General features: G+C 37.9%; 2 protein-coding genes across 2 annotated transcripts in view; both read left to right on the top strand.

Annotated features, from left to right (window-relative positions):
• Positions 1-8,971, top strand: part of LOC132658551 (phospholipid-transporting ATPase ABCA3-like) — a 40,605-nt gene extending 31,634 nt beyond the window's left edge. The window contains exon 5 of the mRNA XM_060405806.1: positions 5,630-8,971. Within this exon, the coding sequence (XP_060261789.1) occupies positions 5,630-5,682 (53 nt within the window). The 3' untranslated portion in view covers positions 5,683-8,971. The remainder of the gene's footprint in view (positions 1-5,629) is intronic.
• The window catches only part of LOC101113819 (phospholipid-transporting ATPase ABCA3-like), a 219,732-nt gene continuing 200,986 nt past the window's right edge, over positions 7,408-26,153 (top strand). The window contains exons 1-4 of the mRNA XM_060406324.1: positions 7,408-7,432; positions 9,250-9,509; positions 25,505-25,621; positions 25,938-26,055. Coding sequence (XP_060262307.1) covers positions 7,408-7,432; positions 9,250-9,509; positions 25,505-25,621; positions 25,938-26,055 — 520 coding nt within the window. The remainder of the gene's footprint in view (positions 7,433-9,249; positions 9,510-25,504; positions 25,622-25,937; positions 26,056-26,153) is intronic.

Raw genomic sequence — 26,153 nt, forward strand, 5'->3', positions numbered from 1 at the left:
TATGGTTCCTGTATTATTTGGGGCAGTTATTTTGATGAATGAAGTTTCATTATGTAATGGTAGTTTTAAATTTTTTTTTAAATTACGTAGGTTAACTTTAAGGATAAAAAAACAATAGAAAGTGAAAGTGAAGCCACTCAATTGTGTCCAACTCTTTGTGACCTCATGGACTGTAGCCTACCAGGCTTCTCAGTCCATGGAATTTTCCAGGCACAAGTACTGGAGTGGGTTGCCATTTCCTTCTCCAGGAGATCTTCCCAACCCAGGGATTGAACCTGGGTTTCCCGCACTGCAAGGCAGATGCTTTACCGTCTGAGCCATTGGTGAAGCACCCCCCCCCCACACACACACACCACAAAGAAACAAACAATAGAGGACTTGAATTAACTAACAATCCTGAGAATCTGTCTTTACTAAATTATTCAGCAGAAGACAAAAGCTATGTGTAGTTTACCATTATCAAGAACATGATGATAGATCAGTATGACAGACTACTGTGTAGTGATGAAAAATAATCATTATCAAAGCTGATAAATACAGAACCATATGGATAGAATTATGAAAATGTATAATGGTCTGTATAAAAACTAGAATGGCTGTATGAAAATAAAGTTAGAGTGGTGGGATTGTGTAGTGTCTTGTCATTTTTATCAAAAACATTGAGTATTTCTCTAATCAAAAGTGGCCTTTTTAAAAATTAGTGTGCTGCATCCTAAGTGTAGTTGTGAGAGTGAGTAAGTTAATTGAAAAGTGCATGATCTTAGTGGAAAAATACTAGTTTAAAACCAAAAAGAAGCTTTGGTCCCATAAAAACATTTAAATATATGCTATTCCTCAAGGGAGGCTTTCCTTAAAAGACCTACTACAAGTGTACCCCAATGTTCATCACAGCACTGTTTATAATAGCCAGGACATGGAAACAACCTAGATGTCCATCAGCAGATGAATGGATAAGAAAGCTGTGGTACATATACTCAATGGAGTATTACTCAGCCATTAAAAAGAATACATTTGAATCAGTTCTAATGAGGTGGATGAAACTGGAGCCGATTATACAGAGTGAAGTAAGCCAGAAAGAAAAACACCAATACAGTATACTAACACATATATATGGAATTTAGAAAGATGGTAATGATAACCCTGTATGCGAGACAGCAAAAGAGACACAGATGTATAGAATGGACTTTTGGACTCTGAGGGAGAGGGAGAGGGTGGGATGATTTGGGAGAACAGCATTGAAACGTGTATACTATCAGGTAAGAAACAAACCGCCAGTCTATGTTCGATACAGGATACAGGATGCTTGGGGCTGGTGCATGGGGATGATCCAGAGAGATGATATGGGGTGGAAGGTGGGAGGGGGGTTCAGGATGGGGAACCCATGTACACCCGTGGCAGATTCATGTCAATGTATGGCAAAACCAATACAGTATTGTAAAGTAAAATAAAGTAAAAATACAGATTAAAAAAAAACCAAACCTACTATAAAGAAAGAAAAATTAGACAGATTTCACCTATTGAATGGTACTGCATAGCAAATTAATATTAAAAACTGATATGAAGAGAGATTCTCCTTGTAAATGACATTATAGTATAGTGACTGGGAGTCAAGTATTTTGATGTTTCTTTCTCAGACTCTGTTAGTCAGTACCTTTATGAGCTTAACCACTCTGGACCAAGTTTCTAAAGGTGAAAAATGAGTATTTGGAGTAAGTGACCTTTTAAATCCCCATCAACAGTAAAAATCTATGGTATTAATTATTAGGATCTGGACCAGTTAAATCAGCTGTGGTAGAAGAGATGATCAGAATTAGTTCAGTGAAATTTGAAAGCGATATTTACAAAAATTGTAATAAGAGTATTTAAACATGAGAATCATTTTCTTAAGTGAACAACAAAGGTATATTATTGTGTAGCAGATCTCCAGAACTATTTAGTATTGCAAAAATAAAACCCTGCACCAATTAAGCAACAACTCCTCATTTTCCCCTTCTTCCAGCCTTGGAGACCACCATTCTATTTTCTGTTTCTATGAGTTTGACTACTCTAGATACCTCATTTAAGTGGAATCATGCATTGATTGTATTTTTGTGCATAATGTCCTCAAGATTTATCCATCTTGTAGCATATAACAGGGAAAAGGCAATGGCACCCCACTCCAGTACTCTTGCCTGGAAAATCCCATGGACAGAGGAGCCTGGTAGGCTGCAGTCCATGGGTCGCAAAGAGTCGGACATGACTGAGCGACTTCACTTTCACTTTTCACTTTCATGCATTGGAAAAGGAAATGGCAACTCACTCCAGTATTCTTGCCTGGAAAATCCCAGGGATGAGGGAGCCTGGTGGGCTGCCGTCTATGGGGTCACACAGAGTGGGACATGACTGAAGTGACTTGGCAGCAGCAGCAGCAGCAGCAGCAGCAGCAGCAGCATATAACAGAATTTTCTTCTTTTTCAAGGCTGAATAATATTCCATCATAGGTCATTTCAGTTCAGTTGCTCAGTCATGTCCAACTCTTTGTGACCCCATGGGTTGCAGCATGCCAGGCTTCCCTGTCCATCACCAACTTCTGGAGCTTGCTCAAACTCATGTCCAGAAAGCCAGTGATGTCATTCAACCATCTCATCTTCCATCATCTCCTCTTCCTGCCTTCAATCTTTCCCAGCATCAGGGCTCTTCACATCAGGTGGCCAAAGTACTGGGGTTTCAGCTTCAGCATCAGTCCTTCCAATGAATATTCAAGACTGATTTCCTTTAGGATTGACTGGTTTGATCTCCTTGCAGTCCAAGGGACTCTCAAGAATCTTCTCCAACACACAGTTCAAAAGCATCAGTTCTTCGGCACTCAGCTTTCTTTATAGTCCAACTCTCACATCCATACATGACTACTGGAAAAACCATAGCTTTGATTAGATGGATCTTTGTTGGCAAAGTAATGTCTCTGCTTTTTAATATGCTGTCTAGGTTGGTCACAGCTTTTCTTTCAAGGAGCAAGCATCTTTTAATTTCATGGCTGTTGTTGCCATCTGCAGTGATTTTGGAGCCCAAGAAAATAAAATCTGTCATTGTTTCACCACCTATTTGCCATGAAGTGATGGGATCAGATGCCATGATCTTAGCCTTTTGAATGCTGGGTTTTAAGCCAGCTTTTTTATTCTCCTCTTTCACTTTCATCAAGAGGCTCTTTAGTTCCTCTTTGCTTTCTGCCATAAGGGTGGTGTCATCTGCATATCTGGGATTATTAATATTTCTCCTGGCAATCTTAATTCCAGCCTGACATTTTGCATGATTCACTCTGCATAGAAGCTAAATAAGCCTGGTTTCAATGTATAGCCTTGACGTACTCCTTTCCCAGTTTGGAACCAATCTATTGTTCCATGTACCGTTCTAACTAATGCTTCTTGACTGAATACAGATTTCTCTGGAGGCAGGTAAAGTGGCCTGGTATTCCCATCTCTTGAAGAATTTTCCACAGTTTGTTGTGATCCACACAGTCAAAGGTTTTGACATAGTCAGTAAAGCGAAAGTAGATGTTTTTGTGGAACTCTCTTGCTTTTCAATGATCCAATGGATGTTGGCAATTTGGTCTCTGGTTCCTCTGCCTTTTCTAAATCCAGCTTGAACTTCTGGAAGTTCATGGTTCACGTATTGCTGAAGCCTGACTTGGAGAATTTTGAGCATTACTTTGCTAGTGTGTGAGATCAGTGCAATTGTGCCGGAGTTTGAGCATTCTTTGGCATTATCTTTCTTTGGGATTGGAATGAAAACTGACCTTTTCCCGTCCTGTGGCCCCTGCTGCATTTTCCAAATTTGCTGGTATATTGAGTGCAGCACTTTCAGAGCATCATATTTCAGGATTTGAAATAGCTTAACTGGAATTCCATCACCTCCACTAGCTTTGTTAGTAGTGATGCTTCCTAAGGTCCACTTGACTTCACATTCCAGGATGTCTGGCTCTAGGTAAGTGATCACACCATTGTGCTTATATGGGTCAAGATCTTTTTTGTCTAGTTTTTTTCTGTGTATTCTTGCCATCTTTTCTTAACATCTTCTGCTTCTTTTATGTCCATACCATTTCTGTCCTTTATTGAGCCCATCTTTGCATGAAATGTTTCCTTGGTGTCTCTAATTTTCTTGAAGAGATCTCTAGTCTTTCCCTTTCTATTGTTTTCCTCTGTTTCTTTCCACTGATCACTTAGGAAGGGTTGTTTTTTTTTTCTCTCTCTCTCTCCTTGCTGTTCTTTGGAACTTTGCATTCAGATGGGTATATCTCTCCTTTTCTCCTTTGCCTTTCACTTCTCTTTTTTCTCAGCTATTCATAAGGCCTCCTCAGACAACCATTTTGCCCTTTTGCATTTCTTTTTCTTAGGGATGGTATTAGGCCACCATCTCCTGTACAATATCATGAACCTCCATCCATAGTTCTTTAGGCACTCTGTCTATCAGATCTAATCCCTTGAATCTATTTGTCACTTCCACTGTATAATTGTAAGGGATTTGATTTAGGTCATACACTAATGGTCTAGTGGTTTCCCTATGTTCTTCAATTTAAGTCTGAATTTTGCAATAAGAACTTCATGATCCAAGCCACAGTCAGCTCCTGGTCTTGCTTTTGCTGACTCTGTAGAACTTCTCCATCTTTGACTGCAAAGAATATAATTAATCTGATTGAGGTATTGATCATCTGGTAATGTCCATGTGTAGAGTTGTCTCTTGTGTTGTTGGAAGAGGATTTTTGTTATTATCAGTACATTCTCTTGGCAAAACTCTGTGAGCTTTTGCCCTGCTTCATTTTGTACTCTGAGGCCAAATTTGCCTGTTACTCCAGGTATCTCTTGACTTCCTACTTTTACATTCCAGTCTCCTATGATGAAAAGGATATCTTTTTTGGTGTTAGTTCTAGAAGGTCTTGTAGGTCATCATAGAACCATTCAACTTCAGCCTGTTTGGCACTGGGGTGTATACACACAAACACATACCACAGTTGGTTTATCCATTTATCTATCAAAGAACATTTAGGTTGCTCTCATCTCTTGGCTATTGTGAATAATGCTACAATGAATATGTGTGTGCAGATATTTCATTGAGATCTTGTTTTGAATTCTTTGTATATTCCAAAAAATGTAATTATTGGATTTTATGGCAATTATTTGTAATATTTTGAGAAACCTCCATCCTGTTTTCCATTGCAAGTGCACCATTTTATATTTCTACCAGTAGTTCACAAGGATTTCAATTGCCTTACATCTTCACCAAAATTTGTTATTTTCTCTGTTTTTGGATGTGGCCATCCTGACAGGTGTGAGGTGGCATCTTGTGGTTTTGATACGTATTTCCCTGATGATTAGTGAATTTGATTATTTTTTTCATTTGCTTTTTGTCCCTTTGTATATTTTTTTGAAGAAATATCTGTTCAAGTCATTCATATTTTTTAATATGGTTGTTTAGTTGTTGTTGAGTTTTAGAAGTTCTTTATATATTCTGAATATTAGCCTTTTATAAATTTTATGGTTTATAAATATTTTCTCCCATTTCATTAATTGTCTTTTCATTCTGTTGATTGTTCCCTTTGCTGTGGAAACATTTTTAAGTGTGATGTAGTCTACTTGGTTTATTTTTGCTTGTCCAGGTGCTTTGATGTCATGTCTGAGAAATCATCACCAAATCCAATGTCACGAATAATTTGCCCTTTGTTTTCTTCTAAACATCTGCTGGATCATGGAAAAGAAAGAGAGTTCCAGAAAAACATCTATTTCTGCTTTATTGACTATGCCAAAGCCTTTGACTGTGTGGATCCCAAAAAACTGTGGAAAATTCTGAAATAAATGGGAATACCAGACCACCTGACCTGCCTCTTGAGAAATCTGTATGCAGATCAGGAAGCACCAGTTAGAACTGGACATGGAACAACAGACTGGTTTCAAATAGGAAAAGGAGTATGTCAAGGCTGTATATTGTCACCCTGCTTATTTAACTTCTATGCAGAGTACATCATGAGAAATGCTGGACTGGAAGAAACACAAGCCTGAATCAAGATTGCTGGGAGAAATATCAGTAACCTCAGATATGCAGATGACACCACCCTTATGGCAGAAAGTGAAGAGAAACTAAAGAGCCTCTTGAAGAAAGTGAAAGTGGAAAGTGAAAAAGTTGGCTTAAAGCTCAACATTCAGAACACTAAGATCATGGCATCTGGTCCCATCACTTCATGGGAAATAGATAGGGAAACAGTGTCAGACTTTATCTTTTTGGGCTCCAAAATCACTGCAGATGGTGATTGCAGCCATAAAATTAAAAGACGCTTACTCCTTGGAAGAAAAGTTATGACCAACCTAGATAGCATATTCAAAAGCAGAGACATTACTTTGCTGACTAAGGTCCATCTAGTCAAGGCTATGGTTTTTCCTGTGGTCATGTATGAATGTGAGAGTAGGACTGTGAAGAAGGCTGAGCACTGAAGAATTGATGCTTTTGAACTGTGGTGTTGGAGAAGACTCTTGAGAGTCCCTTGGACTGCAAAGAGATCCAACCAATCCATTCTGAAGGAGATCAGCCCTGGGATTTCTTTGGAAGGAATGATGCTAAAGCTGAAGCTCCAGTACTTTGGCCACCTCATGCGAAGAGTTGACTCATTGGAAAAGACTCTGATGCTGGGAGGGATTGGGGACAGGAGGAGAAGGGGATGACCGAGGATGAGATGGCTGGATGGCATCACTGACTCGATGGACGTGAGTCTGAGTGAACTCCGGGAGTTGGTGATGGACAGGGAGGCCTGGCATGCTGCAATTCATGGGGTCACAAAGAGTCGGACACGACTGAGAAACTGAACTGAACTGAACTGATGAGTTTTACAATGTCAGGTCTTGTGTTTAGATATTCAATCCATTTTCATTTAATTTTTGGTTATGGTATAAGGTAAGGATCCAGATTCATTTTTTTTGCATGTGGACTTCCAGTTTATCCAACACCATTTCTTTTGAAGAGACTGTATTTTTTTGCCCAATGCCCTTAGAAAAGATCATTTGACCATATATGAGAGTTTATTTCTGGGTCATCTGTTGTTGTTGTTGTTTTTTTTTTTTTTTGTCTCTATGTCTGTCTTTATGCCAGTACCATACTCTTGATTACTGTAACTTCCTAATATATTTTAAAATCAGGACGTATGAGTCCTCCAGCTTACAAGAATAAGTGTTTTTCTTGCTCAGGATTATTTTGGCTACTCAGAATCTTTTGCAATTTCATCTGGATTTTAGGATTTTTGTTTATTTCTACAAAAATGCATTTGGGGTTTTGATAGAGATTATATTGAATTTGCAGATAACTCTTGATTAGTATGAGTATTGTCTTCCAATTCATGAGCACAGGATATCTTTTAATTTATTCGTGTCTTCTTTATTAATTTCAGGAATGCTTTGTAGTTTTCAGTGTACAAGTAATTTACCTCTTTGGTTAAGTTTCTTCCTATGTATTTTATTCTTTTCAATACTGTTGTAAATGGAATTATGTCATATCTTGTTTTAAGCTTAATTTCTATGCATGTGTCTGGTATAGAAAAGTATATCTGGTGTTTTTCTTTCTGGCTTACTTCACTCTGTATTATAGGCTCCAGTTTCATCCACCTCATTAGAACTGATTCAAATGTATTCTTTTTAATGGCTGAGTAATACTCCATTGTGTATACATACCACAGCTTTCTTATCCATTCATCTGCTGATGGACATCTAGGTTATTTCCATGTCCTGGCTATTATAAACAGTGCTGCGATGAACATTGCTTTCTTATCCATTCATCTGCTGATGGACATCTAGGTTGTTTCCATGTCCTGGCTATTATAAACAGTGCTGCAATGAACATTGGAGTACACGTGTCTCTTTCAATTGGTGTGTATGCCTAGCAGTGGGATTGCTGGGTCATAAGGCAGTTCTATTTCCAGATTTTTAAGGAATCTCCATACTGTTCTCCATAGTAGCTGTACTAGTTTGCATTCCCACCAACAGAGTAAGAGGGTTCCCTTTTCTCCACACCCTCTCCAGCATTTATTGCTTGCAGATTTTGGATCCCAGCCATTCTGACTGGCATGAAGTGGTACCTCATTGTGGTTTTGATTTGCATTTCTCTGATAATGAGTGATGTTGAGCATCTTTTCATGTGTTTGTTAGCCATCTTTATGTCTTCTTTGGAGAAATGTCTGTTTAGTTCTTTGGCCCACTTTTTGATTGGATCATTTATTTTTCTGGAATTGAGCTGCAGGAGTTGCTTGTATATTTTTGAGATTAGTTCTTTGTCAGTTGCTTCATTTGCTATTATTTTCTCCCATCCTGAAGGCTGTCTTTCACCTTGCTTATCGTTTCCTTTGTTATGCAGAAGCTTTAATTTTAATTAGATCCCATTTGTTTATTTTTGCTTTTATTTCCAATATTCTGGGAGGTGGGTCATAGAGGATCCTGCTGTGATTTATGTCAGAGAGTGTTTTGCCTATGTTCTCCTCTAGGAGTTTTATAGTTTTGGGTCTTACGTTTAGATCTTTAATCCATTTTGAGTTTTTACAGTATACTAATGCATATATATGGAATTTAGAAAGATGGTGACGATGACCCTGTATGCGAGACAGCAAAAGAGACACTGATGTATAGAACAGGCTTTTGGACTCTGTGAGAAAGGGAGACGATGGGATGATTTTGGAGAATGGCATTGAAACATGTATAATATCATATAAGAAATGAATCGCCAGTCCAGGTTCGATGCAGGATACAGGATGCTTGGGGCTGGTGCACTGGGATGACCCAGAGGGATGATACGGGGAAGGAGGTGGGAGGGGGGTTCAGGATGGGGAACACATGTATACCCATGGCAGATTCATATTGATGAATGGCAAAACCAATACAATATTGTAATTAGCCTGCTATTAAGATAAATAAGATTAAATTTAAAAAATAAATAAGAATAGAATAAATTTTTAAAAAGAAGAAAAGTATATCTGATATTTCCTTGAATTCTCATTTTTTTTTTTTTTGACTGATAATACTGCATAAACCAACTGTAACATTTAGATGCAAGTATTTTAGTTTGGGGAAGGTGGTAATGCAATTCCATGCTATTTATTATCTCTTTATATTCAAAACCATTATAAGTTATGTGAATTTGCTTTGTTTTATGAGTTAAAGACTTTGAATTACCTGAATTGCCTTCTGTGCTTGCCTTGCTGTTTCCTAATATACTGAACTTGGCAATCTTTGTTTTTTCACTTAGAGTACTACAAAGACGGATTCCTGCTTGTGCAGCATGCCTTAGATAAGGCCATCATTGTGTACCATAATGGCAGAGCTGCGGAAATGTTATTTGAAAATGTCACCATTTTTGTTGGCAGATTTCCATACCCTGCTTATTATAAAGATCGATTTTTTTTAAGTTTTTTATCTCTCTTCCCTTTAGCAGTTTTACTTATATTTTCTCTAAGTGAACTTACTCTTATCAGGACCATTGTTATGGAAAAGGAAACCAGATTAAAGGTAAATTCACTTTCTTTGTTTCATTTTGGGCCTGTGGAACAGGTTTATGCATAGATTTGGACTATGTCTATACATTTGTTACTAATGAATGATTATAACACTATAGCAATATACAAATATAGATTGGGCATAGCATATATATACTATGTCATTTGTCATTTGCTGGTGTTTTTCTTTTATCTAAATTCTTGATCTGGCTTGAAATTTTATTGACTATTTGAATAGAATACTATGAAGAGAAATCATATATTAAATGTCTTGAATCTTCTTTGGAATAAAATGAACAAAAAAAGAAATAATCATACAAGCTTATAAATTATGACCCTAATATATACTTCAATTCCAAGATTTGAGGATCTTTTTAATATCAAGTCAAATCAAGATCATATTATAAAGAGCAGTGGCTCTAAAGTCAGAGAGAAAGCCATTAATTTATCCATCTATCCATTAATTTGCAACCCTGTACTGTAGCCCACCATGCTGCTCTGCCCATGGGATTCTCCAGGCAAGTATACTGGAGTGGGTTGCCATGTGCTGCTGCTAAGTCGCTTCAGTCTTGTCTGACTCTGTGCAGCCCCATAGACGGCAGCCCACCAGGCTCCCCCGTCTCTGGGATTCTTCAGGCAAGAACACTGGAGTGGGTTGCCATTTCCTTCTCCAATGCATTAAAGTGAAAAGTGAAAGTGAAGTTGCTCAGTAATGTCCGACTCCTAGCGACCCCATGGACTGCAGCCTACCAGGCTCCTCCATCCATGGGATTTTCCAGGCAAGAGTACTGGAGTGGGGTGCCATTGCCTTCTCCAGGGTTGCCATGTATCACCCTCTAAATCACCCAGGTTGAAACCTAAGTCTTATCAGTGTAGTATAGTATATGTAGCACCTGAGTACTGCCATTTCCTACCCCTATAACTTTTGGGCAACTTTCTTAACTTCTCTGGGCCTCATTTGTAAAATGGAGGTAAAAATACTCTTACCACATAGAGTTGTGTGATAATTAAAGAGATCTTAATTGTTAGCACATAGGAAATATTATGTAGCTATCAATGGTTACTTATCTTTCCATTCCCTTTGTCCCCTGTGTGCAGCGTGTGTCAACCAGCATACATTCTGTTCCTTTCTCTCCATGTTTGGAAATGTCATTTTCTACTGCAAGCTCTTGTTAATTTTTCATCATCTAGCCATTTCCCTGACTACCACATATTTTTCTCTTTTTTCCTCCTTAGTGAATAATCTCTTTGAAATCTATTTTCAACTTTAAACTTCAGCTTGCTAATTTTCTCTCTGTGTCTCCAGGACCTGTTACACAAATGTTGATCATGTAGTTTAAATTATTTGTTATTTGATTTTTCATTTAAAAACTTGAATTAAAATAAATACATACCAATGTGTACAGATTTTTGAAACATGAACTCACAACTACTGTTCCAGCCAGAAATAGAATATTGCCTGTAATCTGGACACCCCTTTGCATCCCATCTAAATAACTACATCTCTCTTCTCTAAAAATAGTTACTATTTAAATTCTAAAATTGTATATTAGTGTTGCCTGGTTTAAAAACTTTATTTAAATAGAACCATATAATAGCCATTCTTTTGTTTCAGTGGGAGCTATTGACATTTTCTGTATAGATGCAATGTGGCCATTTTCATTGTTGTGTGTTACACTTTACGACTATACCACAGTTTGTCACTATTGCTGATGAATATTTAGTTGTTCAAGTATTGGCCTATTAGAGTAAACCAATGTGAATATTTTTTTTTAATGAAGCTGTAGGTTTATTCAATAAGAGTTGAGAGGCCCCCAATATAATGTTAAATGAAAAAAAGCATATCCTGAAACAATGCAGATATCCCATTTTTGCAAAAAGCATGTGTATCAGAGAAAAAAAACAGATATATGCTAATATATTAGCAATAGTTTTTCTCTCAGTGAAATATTCCCTTTTATACTTTTTTATTTTAAATTTATTTATTTTTTATTGAAGGATATATTTTGGTGAAGATGTGCACATTTTTCTGTTGGATATATACCTAAGATTAAGATTGGTAGAGTATAAAATATACATATTTTCAACCTTGTTAAATAAAGTGAATTTTTTTTCTAAAAAATTCATTTGTGCCAATTCATTCTCTTATCAGTAATGTAAAAGAGTTTTACTCTTGTTCCATAAGTATGCCAACAATTGGTGGTATTAGCCTTTTAAACTTTCAACCATTCTGGAAAGGGTATAGTGGTAAACTCATTGTGGTTTTAATTTAATTTTCCTTGTCAACTAATGATGTTGAACACTTTTTCACATGCTTTTTGGCTACATGGATATTCTCTTTTGTGAACTGAACCCACTTTTCTGTTGGGTTGTGTCTTTTCTCACTGATTTTCACTGATTCTTTGTATATTTTGGATACAAGCTCTTTATGTGATGTATGTATTGCAAGTGTGTTCTCCCAACCTGTAACTTGCTTTAATGGTGTCTTTGACTTGTAAAAGTTCTGAAATTTAAAGTAATAAAGTCTTTCCTTTATGATTCCTGCTTTCTGTGGCCAGTTTTTGCTGGCTGAGTTTCCCTACATTCTCTTCCTTGTTGTTCTTTAGACCTTCTTTTTTTCTAATCTTTGCACATAAGCCTCTAAATTTAAGTCAAATCAACTTTTGTTACAACCTGTAAGTTGAAATACAATGTTTTCTTTATCATATATTTCATAACAGTTTCTAATTTCTTTGTTAACTTTTTCTTTGACCCATAGGACATTTATAAAATTTCAAGGACCATTATAAGTTTAAAATAGTGTTACAAGTTGCTTTTTAAGGATCAAAAGCTAGCAGTTTGTTAAGATCCTGATGTGTCTTCTTAATAGCAATGGAAGTCATCACTATTAGTTGATGTGGTTGAAATAAAGAAATCTTCACAGATATCAGTGAAAGGTATAGGTAATCTTTCCCTAAAGAGGACATTCAATTAACATACATCCACATTTACTAAATCATTAACCTCTGGTTTGGAAGCCAAAGAAAATACAATTCTCAGACCATTCTATGAAAAGAATGAAAGTGTTTCTTGAATGTTTGTAATCTGTATTTTGATCAAGGATCATTCAGCAGATTTTGAAGCTCACAATTGTGAACTTAATAGAACAGAATGGTTTTTAATGTGTTTAAAAAACACAATAACATACTAGGTGCCAGTCTTTTATTTCAGTTTTTTAAAATTTTATTGAAACATGCTTTATGGACTAGAATACAGCCAATTTTAACAAGTGTTATGTTATCACATGTGCACTGAAAAACAATTTGTGCTGAGCATGAAAAGGGTGCAGTTTTCTGTACATATTACATCAATTTTGTTATTCACATTGTTCATGTTCGTTTTATCTATTAGTTGTTATCAGTTATTGTGAGAAGTATAGTAAATATCTACCTTTATGTTTATTATTATTTTTTTTTACTTTACAATATTGTATTGGTTTTGCCATACATCAACATGAATCCACCATGGGTGTACATGTGTTCCCCGTTATTTTTAAATATTTATTTATTTTTAATTGATTGATGATTGGTTTATAATATTGGTTCAATTTCTGTTTTACATCAACATAAATTAACCATAGGTGTACATATGTCCTCTCCCTCTTGAATCTCCCTCCAACCTCCCACCCATTCCCACCCCTCTAAGTTGAGTTGTCTAATTTTTCCTTTTAATTGTCAGTTTTAGCTTTATACATGTTGATGTTACATGTAGGGGACCCAGTACATGGGATTTGCTTATTTTCACCTGTTTTGCATGACTTGACTTATTTCTTCACAGAGAGCCTGTCCACCAATGTTATCACCTTGTCTTCTATTAATAACATTACTGGTTGTTTTAAACTCCCTTCTAAGGAACAGGGTTTGGAATGGCAAATGTTATTCCTGCATTGGGAGCTAGTTCTATTCATTTCTGGGCTCAAAGAAAGAGCTTGTGTCATGGAGTGAGGGATCTTTCATCCACAGTGGCTTCATGGAATCTTCAGGTCACCCAACTCAGAAACTCAGGGAAGTTGTCAACCAGCCAACTGAACTTTGACCATGGAGTGAAGAGATAATAAAGAGTTGACATAAATTTCGTTGCCTTTCTCCCTGCAGTGGACTATCTTAAGGCCTGATGCTTCCATTTGACTTAGTGGAATAGTAGCATTTGAATACATTTCTTTTTATCAGCCTGTGGCCAGTATGCTAAACACATTACATTCAATTTTTTTTTTCTCTCCTTCACATCTTAATTCTCTCATTCTTGCTATTCTATGAATGAACCTCCTGATAAAGTCTTAGCATGTAAGCTTTGCTTAGGCTGTATTTTTCAGTCCTTCCAGGCTGAAGTACTTTTTTGTTAGGTGTGTGTGGGTTTCTAATGGTTATCTCTTCCAACTTGTTTAAAGATTTTGTTGTTGTTGTTCAGTTGCTCATTTGTGTCTGACTCTTTGTGACCTAAATAGACCGCAATATGTCAGGCTTCCCTGTCCTTCACCATCTCCCAGAGTTTACTCAAACACATAGCCACTGAGTCGGTGATGCTATCCAACCATCTCATCCTCTGTGGTCCACTTCTCTTCATGCCTTCAATTTTTCCCAGCATCAGGGTCTTTTCCAATGAGTCAGTTTTTCCCATCAGGTGACCAGAGCGTTGGAGCTTCAGCTCCAGCATTAGTCCTTTCAGTGGATATTCACAGTTGATTTCATTTAGGATTGACTAGTTCGATCTCCTTACTGTCCAAGGAACTCTCAAGTGTCTTTTCCAACACCACAGTTCAAAGGCATCAATTTTTTGGCCCTAAGCCTTTTTTATTGTCCAGCTCTCACATCTGTACATGACTACTGGAAAAACCATAGCTTTGACTATACACAACTTTGTCAGCAGAGTAATGTCTCTTCTTTTTAATATGCTGTCCAGGTTTGTCATAGCTTTTTTTTCCAAGGAGTAAGTGCCTTTTAATTTTATGTCTGCAGTCACTGTCCACAGTGATTTTGGAGCCCAAGAGAAAAAAGTCGGTCACTGTTCCGTTGTTTCCCCATCTGTTTGCTATGAAGTGATGGGACAGGATGTCGTGATCTTCATTTTGAATGTTGAGTTTTAAGCAGGCTCTTTCACTCTCTTCTTTCACTTTCATCATGAAGCTCTTTATTCCCTCTTTGCTTTCTGCCATAAGGGTGGTGTTATCTGCATATCTGAAGTTACTGATATTTCTCCCCACAATCTTGATTCCAGCTTGTGCTTTATCCAGCCTGGCTATTCTCATAATATACTCTGCATATAAGTTAAATAAGCTGGGTGACAATACTTTCCCAATTTGGAACCAGTCCGTTGTTGCTTGTCTGATTCCAATGGTTGTTTCTTGACCTGCATAGAGGTTTCTCAGGAAGCAGGTCAGGTGGTCTGGTAAAATTTAAGAATTTTCCACAGTTTGTTGTGATTGACACAGTCAAGGACTTTAGTGTAGTAGATGTTCTTCTGGAATTCTCTTCCTTTTCCTATGATCCAATGGATGTTTGCAGTTTGATCTCTGGTTCCTCTGCCTTTTTAAATCCAGCTTGTACATCTGGATGTTCTGGGCTCACATACTGTTGAAGTAACTGGAAGGATTTTGAACAATACTTTGCTACCATGTGAAATGAGTGCAGTTGTGCAGTAATTTGAACATTCTTTGACATTTCCCATATTTGGTATTGAAATAAAAAATGACCTTTTCCAGTCCTGTGGGCACTGCTGAATTTTCCAAATTTGCTGGCATATTGAGCAGCACTTTAATAGCATCATCTTTTAGGATTTGAAATAGCTCAGGTGGAATTTCATCACCTCCACTAGCTTTGTTTATAGTGATGCTTCCTAAGGCCCACTTGACTTCACACTCCAGGATGTTTGGTTCTAGGTGAGTGATCACACCATCATTGTTATCTGGGTCATTAAGATCTCTCTTATATAGTTATTCTATATATTCTTACCACCTATTCTTATTATCTTCTGCTTCTCTTAGGCCCATACAGTTTCTGTCCTTTATAGTGCATCTCTTTGCATGAAATGTTCCCTTGGTGTCTCTAATTTTCTTTAAGAGCTCTCTAGTCTTTCCCATTCTATTGTTTTCCTCTATTTCTTTTAAACGTTCACTTAAAAAGGACTTTCCTGGTGGCTCAGGTGGTAAAGCGTCTGTCTACCTGGGTTCGATCCTTGGGTTGGGAAGATTCCCTGGAGAAGGAAATGGCAACCTACTCCAGTACTCTTGCCTTGAAAATCCCATGGATGGAGGACCTTGGTGCAGGCTACTATCCATGGGGTCGCAAAGAGTCGAGCACGACTTAGCGACTTCACTTTCACTTTGGGGCTTCCCTGGTGGTGCAGAGGTTAAAGTGTCTGCCTACAGTGTGGGAGACCTGGGTTCAATCCCTGGGTCAGGAAGATCCCCTGGAGAAGGAAATGGCAACCCGCTCCAGTATTCTTGCCTGGAGAATCCCATGGACGGAGGAGCTTGGTGAGCTACAGTCCACAGGTTGCAAAGAGTAGGACACGACTGAGCTACTTCACTTTCACTTAAAAAGGCATTCTTATCTCTCCTTGCTATTCTTTGGAACCCTTCATTCAAGTGGTTATATGTTTCTTTTTCTCCTTTGTCTTTCACTTCTTTTTTCAGCTCTTTGTAAGGCCTCCTTGGACAACCATTTTACCTTTTTACATTTGCTTTTCTTGGGGATGATTTTGATCACTGCATCTTGTACAATGTTATGAACCTCCATCCCTAGTTCTTCAGGCACTCTATCAGATCTAATCCCTTGAATCGATTTGTTACTTTCACTGTATAATCACAAGGAATTTGATTTAGGTCATACCTGAAAGGCCTGGTGGTTTTCTCTATGTTCTTCAATTTAAGTCTGCATTTTGCAATAAGGAGTTTATGATCTGACAAACAAGTCAGCTCTTGGTCTTGTTTTTGCTAACTGTAGAGATCTTCATCTTCAGCTACAAAAAATACAATCAATCTGATTTCAGTATTGACCATCTGCTGATGTCCATGTAGAGTCATCTCTTGTGTTGTTGGAAGAGAGTGTTTGCTATGACCAGTGCATTCTCTTGGGAAATGTTAGCCTTTGCCTTGCTTCATTTTGTACTCTAAGGCCAAGCCTGCCTGTTACTCCAGGTATCTCTTGATGGCCTACTTTTGCATTCCAGTCCCCTATAATTAAAAGGACATCTTTTTCAGTGTTAGCTCTAGACGTTCTTGTACGTCTTCATAGAACCATTCAACTTCAACTTCTTCATCATTAGTGGTTGGGTCATAGACTTGGCTTATTGTGATACTGAGTGGTTTGCCTTGGAAATGAACAGAGATCATTCTGTTGTTTTTGAGATTGCACAAAAGTAATCATTTTGATTACTATTTATTCAATTTAACTTTTTTTTCTTATTAGTTGTAATTCTCTGGTAATAAGTTGTGTAATTTTCACAGTCGGTTTGGGTTTATATTATTCACATTTGCCATTTTGTCATATATTTTGCTTCATCACAATATATTGCTATGATTTTTGGTTAAAAATTACATTTCTAAAGATATTTGAATAACAAGGTAGAAGATTTTAAGATTTAAAGAGTAAGGAAAAAGGTTTTATACTTTCTTCAAAATTGAGAAAGGAGTATGCCAAGGCTGTATGTTGTCATCCTGCTTATGTAACTTATATGCAGAGTACATCATGCGAAATACTGGGCTGGATGAATCACAAGCAGGAATCAAGATTGCCAGAAGAAATATCAACAACCTCAAATATGCAGATGCATTGCTTAGTCACCTCAGTCATATCCAACTCTTTGTGACCCCATGGACCATGGCCTGCCAGGCTTCTCTGTCCATGGGATTCTCCAGGCAAGAATACTGGAGTGGGTTGCCATTTCCTTCTCCATTGATAAAGTATGAAGCAAGTGAAGTGAGTGAAGTGAAATTGCTCAGTCATGTGACTCTTTGTGACCCCATGGACTGCAGCCCACCAGGCTCCTCCATCCATAGGATTTTCCAGGCAAGAGTACTGGAGTGGATTGCCATTTCCTTCTCCAGACAAATATGCAGATAATACCCCTCTAAAGGCAAAATGTGAAGAGGAACTAGAATCTCTTGTTGAGGATGATAGAGTAGAGTGAAGCAGCTGGCTTAAAACTCAACATTCACAAAACTAAGATCATGGCATCCAGTCCCATCACTCTATGGCAAATAGATGAGGAAAAAGTGGAAACCATGGCAGATTTTATTTCCTTTGACTCTAAAATCACTGCAGGTTTTTCCAGTAGTCATGTACAAATGTGAGAGTTGGGCCATAAATAAGGCTGAGCACTGAAGAATTGATGCTTTCAAACTGTGATGTTGGAGAAGACTCTTGGACTATAAGGAGATCAAACCAGTCTTTCCTAAAGGAAATCAACCCTGAATATTCATTGGAAGGACTGATGCTGAAGCTGAAGCTCCAATAGTTTGGCCTCCTGATGCAAAGAGACAACTCATTTGAAAATACCCTGATACTGGGAAAGATTGAGGGCAGGAGGAGTCAGGAACAACAGAGGATGAGATGGTTGGTTGGCATCACTGACTCAATGGACATGAGTCTAAACAAACTCCAGGAAACAGTGAAGGAGAGGGAAACCTATTGTGCTGCAGTCCATGGGGTCACAAAGAGTTGGACACAACTTAGCTACTGAACAACAAACGTCACTCTCATTTCTTGTCTTGTTTTTCCCTTGAGCAGGTCCAGATTCATCTTTATATCTTCTTATATATTCCTTCTGCCTGATGGATTTCCTTTTTTATTTTTGGTAATGCTATTCCTCTGTTGATTTATTATTTCAGTTTTTGCATGTTTGGCAAGGTCTTTATTTTTCTATCATTTTTGAAAGATACTTAAATTGTGTTAAGAATTCTAAGGCAATGATTTTGTTTGAGTACTTTAATGTCTGACCTATTGTCTTGTTGCTTCAAATAAGATGGGTATTTCTGCCCATCTGTACATAATATATCCTTTTTTAATCTCCTTTTTAAGATTTCTTCTTCTTCTTTTTTCCCCTAGTTTTCAGGAATTTGACTATGGTATGCTTTGGTCTGTTTTTTTTTTTTTTTTTCAAGTTTCCTGTGCTTAGATTTCCTGGAGCTTTTGTATCTGTAGATTAGATTTTAAACTTTTTAGTGTAGATTTATAGATTTTAATATTTTTATTGCTGTTTAACAGTATTACCTGAGATAATAGTTTCTAACAGCACACATTTTTTATTTCACACTTTTTGTGTGTTGAAGTCAAGGAAGGCTTAGCTGGGTTTTCTGCAAGATTGCAATCAAGGTATTACCCAAGGATATAGACTCACTGGGGCTTTCCAAGTGGCACAGTTGTAAGGAATATGCCTGCCAATGCAGAAGATGCAAGAGATGTAAGTTCAATCCATGGGTTGGGAAAATTCCCTGGAGAAGAAAATGGCAACCCACTCCAGTATTCTTGTCTGGAAAATTCCATGGACTGAGGAGCCTGGTAGGTTATACAGTCCATAGGATTACAAAGAGTTGGGCACAACTGAGCACATACACATGTAAACTCACTGAACCTCAACTAGGAGAAGAATCACTTTTAAGCTTATGTAGTTGTTGGTAGAATTCAGTTCCTTATGGTTGTAGTACTGAATATTTTAGTTTCTTTTTGGCTGTGGGCCAGATACTACCCTCAATAATTTGCCTCAATAATGTTAGGTCCTTCTAAAATGGCCAACAGCATCATCAAATTTAGCAAGGGAGAGAGTCTCAGAGTGGGACAAGTGCTATAATCCTTGTAACATAATCACAGAAGTGACATTTAATCACTCTTGCCACATTCTGTTGGTTAAAACAACTTGCATGACCCATTCATACAAGGGGAGTTCACAAAGAATTGTGAACACCAAAGGGTAGAGACATTGTGCCCAACTCTGAAACTGCATGTCATACCTGGTAAGTTTTTAATTGGAGGTCAGACATTGTAAATATTATTTTGTTGAGACTTGGATTTTTCTGTATTCTATATTCCTCAGTTTTATTTTGAGACTGAGTTAAGTAATCTGGAAACAATATTGTTCTTTGGAGTCTTGCTTTTAAATTTCTAATATGTAGAACAAGATAGGCATTTATTCCAGGACAGCAGGCAACTCATCTGGGGGCAAGTTTGCTCCCAGAGGACATTTGGTAATGTCTAAAGATTTAATTTTCCACAGTTTATTGTGATTCACACAGTCAAAGGCTTTGGCATAGTCAATAAAGCAGAAATAGATGTTTTTGTGGAACTCTCTTGCTTTTTCGATGATCCAGTGGATGTTGGCAATTTGATCTCTGGTTCCTCTGCCTTTTCTAAAACCAGCTTGAACATCTGGAAGTTCACGGTTCACGTATTGCTGAAGCCTGGCTTGGAGAATTTTGAGCATTACTTTTCTAGCATGTGAGATGAGTGCAATTGTGTAGTAGTTTGAGCATTCTTTGGCATTGCCTTTCTTTGGGACTGGAATGAAAACTGACATTTTCCAGTCCTGTGGCCACTGTTGCATTTTCCAAATTTGCTGGCATATTGAGTATGGCACTTTCACAGCATCATCTTTCAGGATTTGAAATAGCTCCACTGGAATTCCATCACCTCCACCAGCTCTGTTTGTAGTGATGCTTTCTAAGGCCCACTTGACTTCACATTCCAGGATATCTGGCTCTACATGAGTGATCACACCATCATGATTATCTGGGTTGTGAAGATCTTTTTTGTACAGTTCTGTGTATTCTTGCCACCTCTTCTTAATATCTTCTGCTTCTGTTAGGTCCACACCATTTCTGTCCTTTATTGAGCCCATCTTTGCATGAAATGTTCCCTTGGTATCTCTAATTTTCTTGAAGAGATCTCTAGTCTTCCTCATTCTGTTGTTTTCCTCTATTACTTTGCATTGATCACTGAGGAAGGCTTTCTTATCTCTTCCTGCTATTCTTTGGAATTCTGCATTCAGATAGCTTATATCTTTCCTTTTCTCCTTTGCTTTTCACTTCTCTTCTTTTCACAGCTATTTGTAAGGCCTTCCCAGACAGCCATTTTGCTTTTTTGCATTTCTTTTCCATGGGGATGGTCTTGATCCCTGTCTCCTGTACAATGTCATGAACCTCCGTTCATACTTCATCAGGCACTCTATCTATCAGATTTAGTCCCTTAAATCTGTTTCTCACTTCCACTGTATAATCATAAGGGATTTGATTTAGGTCATACCTGAATGGTCTAGTGGTTTTCCCTACTTTCTTCAATTTAAGTCTGAATTTGGCAATAATGAGTTCATGATCTGAGCCACAGTCAGCTCCCGGTCTTGTTTTTGCTGACTGTATAGAGCTTCTCCATCTTTGGCTGCAAAGAATATAATCAATCTGATTTTGGTGTTGACCATCTGCTGATGGGAATCTGAAAGAGATGGGAATACCAAACCACCTGACCTGCCTCTTGATAAACCTATATGCAGGTCAGGAAGCAACAGTTACAACTGGACATGGAACAACAAACTGCTTCCAAATAGGAAAAGGAATACATCAAGGCTGTATATAGTCACCCTGCTTATTTAACTTATATGCAGAGTACATCATGAGAAATGCTGGCCTGGAGGAAGCACAAGCTGGAATCAAGATTGCTGGGAGAAATATCAATAACCTCAGATATGCAGATGACACCACCCTTATGGAAGTAAGTGAAGAGGAACTAAAAAGCCTCTTGATGAAAGTGAAAGAGGAGAGTGAAAAAGTTGGCTTAAAGCTCAACATTCAAAAAATGAAGATCATGGCATCTGGTCCCATCACTTCATGGGAAATAGATGGGGAAACAGTGGAAACAGTGTCAGACTTTAGTTTTGGGGGCTCCAAAATCACTTCAGATGGTGATTGCAGCCATGAAATTAAAAGATGCTCACTCCTTGGAAGAAAAATTATGACCAACCTAGATAGCATATTGAAAAGCAGAGACATTACTTTGCCAACAAAGGTCTGTCTAGTCAAGGCTATGGTCTTTCCTGTGGTCATGTATGGATGTGAGAGTTGGACTGTGAAGAAAGCTGAGCACCGAAGAATTGATGCTTTTGAACTGTGGTGTTAGACTAAACTGAGAGTCCCTTGGACTGCAAGGAGATCCAACCAGTCCATTCTAAAGAAGATTAGCCCTGGGTGTTCTTTGGAAGGAATGATGCTAAAGCTGAAACTCCAGTACTTTGGCCACCTCATGCGAAGAGTTGACTCATTGGAAAAGACTCTGATGCTGGGAGGGATTGGGGGCAGGAGGAGAAGGAGACAACAGAGGATGAGATGGCTGGATGGCATCATGGACTCGGTGGACGTGAGTTTGAGTGAACTCCAGGAGTTGGTGATGGACAGGGAGGCCTGGCGTGCTGTGATGCATGAAGTTGCAAAGAGTCGGACATGATTGAGTGACTGAACTGAACTAAAAGACATTAATACAGTGAGAACTATTGCTACTGGCACCTAGTAAGCTGAGGCCAAGGATGCTGTTAAACATTCTATAATGTACAATGAGGAATTACTCCAAAATAGAAATACCACTAAGTGAGAAGTCCCACTGTATATGAGGCACTTAGGACAATATTTTGCACTGAATATGTTTCCAGTAGTACTGAGGTTAAGAAATGCAGGTCTACAGCTAAATCTATATTAACACAAAATCCTTATAGATAGCCTACCTATGCAGAGAAGGCAATGGCACCCCACTCCAGTACTCTTGCTTGGAAAATTCCATGGACGGAGGAGCCTGATAGGCTGCAGTCCATGGGGTCGCTAAGAGTCAGACATGACTGAGCGACTTGACTTTCACTTTTCACTTTCATGCATTGGAGAAGGAAATTGCAGCCCACTCCAGTGTTCTTGCCTGGAGAATCCCAGGGATGGGGGAGCCTGGTGGGCTGCCGTCTGTGGGGTCACACGGAGTTGGACATGACTCAAGTGACTTAGCAGCACCAGCAGCCTACATATGACCTATAAATACTGTATTAACACAGTATTAACACAAAATCCTTTTAGTCTACCTATGACCTATAAATTACATGGTTTTACTCTTTGGGGAAAACAAGAAATATTTCTAGGCAAATGTGAGCTCTAGATATTTTTATCTCTAATCCTTAAAATGGTTCTTTTCACTACCCTGGGACATTTCTCACACATATATGCTGGTGAATACCAAGAAGTCTATAAGAGCGCCTTCCAAAGATCTCTGGAAATCTGTCTCTGATTAACTCTGTTATTTGGCTGTGCAAACTTCAGCCACTTTGTCCTCCCTGGATTCCCAGCCCTGTCTTCTCCTGTCAGGGACATTGCTGGGTTCTCACTCCAGTTAGCCAGGCAACTAGTTAGCAACTAGCTGGGTGAGCATAGGGCTTATCTCAATGTTTCTCTCCTCTAAAGGATTACTGTCCTTTATCACCAGGTCATGGAAATTAAGATGTCTTAAAAATTAACTGTCACTTTACATCAATCATTTTTATTTTTAATTGAAATATAATTGATGCATAACATTTGTATTTGTTTTAGGTATACAACATAATGATTTAATATATGCATGCCTTGTGAAATGATTACCACAATAAATTTAGGTAATATCCATCACCATATATTAATACATTTTGTGTGTGTATGGTGAGAACTTTTTGAGATTGCTTTCTTAGCAACTTTCAATATACAATACTGTATAGTTAACTGTTATCATTGTGCTATGCATTAATTCCCAGGACATATTTATCTTGTAACTGGAAATTTGTAACTATTAACCACCTTCACCCATCTCCCACCACAAACCTCTGGCAAACACCAATCTGTTCTTGATATTTCATATAAGATTTTTCTTAGATTTCATATGCAAGTAATATCACACAGTGCTTAACTTTCTCCATCTGACTCATTTCCCTAGGCATAACACCCTCAAAGTCCATTCATGTTGTGAATGCAAGAGTTCCATATTTTCTATGGCTGTATTATTCCATTCTCTCTCTCTCTTTCTCTCTCTGTCTCTTGTTGTTTCTAGCTGGAGGGTAAATCTGGTCCCATTTGCCCCATCTAGCTCAGAAGGGGAAGCAGTCTCTGAATGTTTTGTTTTCTATTAGATATCTTGTATGAGGGAACAGTAGAGACAGTGTCCTCCTATCTAAGGGTCTTGGCTAGTTGTTGCCTTAGCTGCTACTTTGTTGTTTAGTCGCTCAGTTGTGTTTGACTCTTTGCGACCCCATAGACTGTGGCCCACCAGGCTCCTCTGTCCATGAGATTCTCCAGGCAAGAATACTGGATTGGATTGCCATTTCCTTCTCCAGGGGATCTTCCCAACCCAGGGATGGAACCCACATCTCCTGCATTGGCAGGCAGCTTCTTTACCACTGAGTCACCAGGGAAGCCCGGCTGCTTTATTTTAGTCAGTTTCAATTCCTTAGTGGTTGAAAATACAGGCACTGAATTCCAAATTATTTTTCTTTTAAAATATCATGGCTATTACAGTGCATGTTTAATAAAAAACAAAATAGACATGGAAAACAAGACTATCTGTCATAAATCCCTGGGTTACTCACCCAGATGCAAAATCTTTTAAGATTTAGTGTATTTTTCTCTGTTTTCTTTCTCTCAGTGTGTGCATGTGGACATTACACATCTCCACATTAAAGTCTGGCTACCTGTGAGGTTTTGGTGTCATGTAAATTACTTCACTGTCAACTTTCTCATTTTGATTTTTTTGTTGAAACTGGCTTCAAAGGACTATTTTGTCACCAATTCTTAGTAAATCTGTTATTTTAAAGTTTTCCAGTCTCTTAATTAATACTTTATTTCCTTATATGGTTCCTTTGCATAATAAAATGTACCTTAATTCATTGCAAGGACATTGGAAAGCAATCAAATATAGTAGGAAACATCTATTTTTAATCACCCCTGGAAACTACTACCACTAATTTTGCTTTGTTAAATAGCTGTTTAAATTAAAATGATCATCTTGTAACTAAATTTTGATCTGCCTTTGTTAAAACTTGAAATATCAAGTGTCTGTATCCATTGACTTCTGATGAATTATAGTTTATGAAACTCATTGCTAAAACTGTGAACTCTTTCTTGCTCATAGTTTTATTCAAATTTTAGTATTCATAAATGAGGACACTGAGACAGAGAGAGGTAAAGGAGCTGGCTTAAGGTCTTTTTATTGCCAAGGGGCAAGTCAGGATTCAAACACAAGGAGTCTGTCTCCAGTCTGTGCTTGTCCAGGGAAAAGTAGCCTCTGAAATAAGGAGAAGCAGCATGATAGAACAGGAGGAGCACAGAGCAGGGAGTTTGGTGCTGTATAAATTTGTAAAAGCAACTTACCCTCTCTGGGTCTGGTTTTCTGATCTGTAAAATTGGAGGGGTTTGGTTTAAATTAGAGATTTGCAAACTTTTCCTGTATAAGACAGTATAATATTTTAGGTTCTACAGACCATTTCACAACTATCAACTCTACTGTTGTAGGATGAAAGCAGCCACAGACAATACAGAAGTGAATGAGCATGGCTATGTGTCAACAAAACTTTATTTACAAAAAATATGAGGCAGACTGGATTTGGCCCATGGGCTGTAGATTTCCCTGCTTTCATCTATAATAATATTAAAAGTTATTTACTTTCTTCCAATATGTCCTGAGACATCATAACAAGAAAAGTGATCCTAGAATTTATGTTTTAAATTTATAATGAACTGTTTCTTAGATTAGAACCATAACTGGTAAGTTACTCAAAATTCCAGTTTGGAAATCACAGCATTGTCATTCACTAGGTTAAATGATTCCGATCAGGTCATTTGACTATTCTGAGACTTGGTTTCTTTGCAGAATGACAATGATGATATTTAACCTACATAAGTTTTTATGGGGATTAAGTCAGATAATATTTGTGATTGTGTTTTGAAAATATCACTTTCACGGTATTTGTTCTGTGTTGACTCTCCCACAGGAGTACCAGTTCATGATAGGGCTCAGTAATGGTATGCTCTGGGCATCTTATTTTGTCACGTTCCTTCTGATGTTTTTAATTATCGTCTGTATACTGTGCGTGATTTTATGTGTCAAGGCAAGTATCTGTTTGAATGCATCATGCTGCAGCTACACTTTGAGAGGGATAAAATAATTGTGGGTGGGAGCTGTGTGGTTTGGGTTGCAAAAGAATAGATGTGTTTATGATTGACCCTCTGGGGAATTCAGAAGCTGCTCAGTCTATCAGCAGACACAAACCATTGATCCCTTCCATGGGAAATGAGTTATTTAGTTAGATTTTGCCATTTCACTTGGGGGTACAGAAATGTTTTAAGGCTGTTTTATTTCACCTCCTTGTTTTCCTGAGACACCACTTCCAGTGTGACTAAACTGGTTTCACAATTGTGTTGTAGATTGTACCTATAGTTATCCTCAGAAACAGTGACCCGTCCCTCATCTTTGTCTTTTTCCTGTGTTTTGTTGTGGCCACCATAACCTTTGGCTTTCTGATTACCACATTCTTCAGTAAAAGTGAGTACAAGACTCCCTCTGTGAAACATTTTAACTGTTTCAATTGACTAAAAGAGGATTTTATATGGTAGTTTCTTCTAAGTTTTAGTTGCCACTTC

The sequence above is a fragment of the Ovis aries genome, chromosome 24 (assembly GCF_016772045.2).
Source record: "Ovis aries strain OAR_USU_Benz2616 breed Rambouillet chromosome 24, ARS-UI_Ramb_v3.0, whole genome shotgun sequence".
Taxonomy (NCBI): domain Eukaryota; kingdom Metazoa; phylum Chordata; class Mammalia; order Artiodactyla; family Bovidae; genus Ovis; species Ovis aries.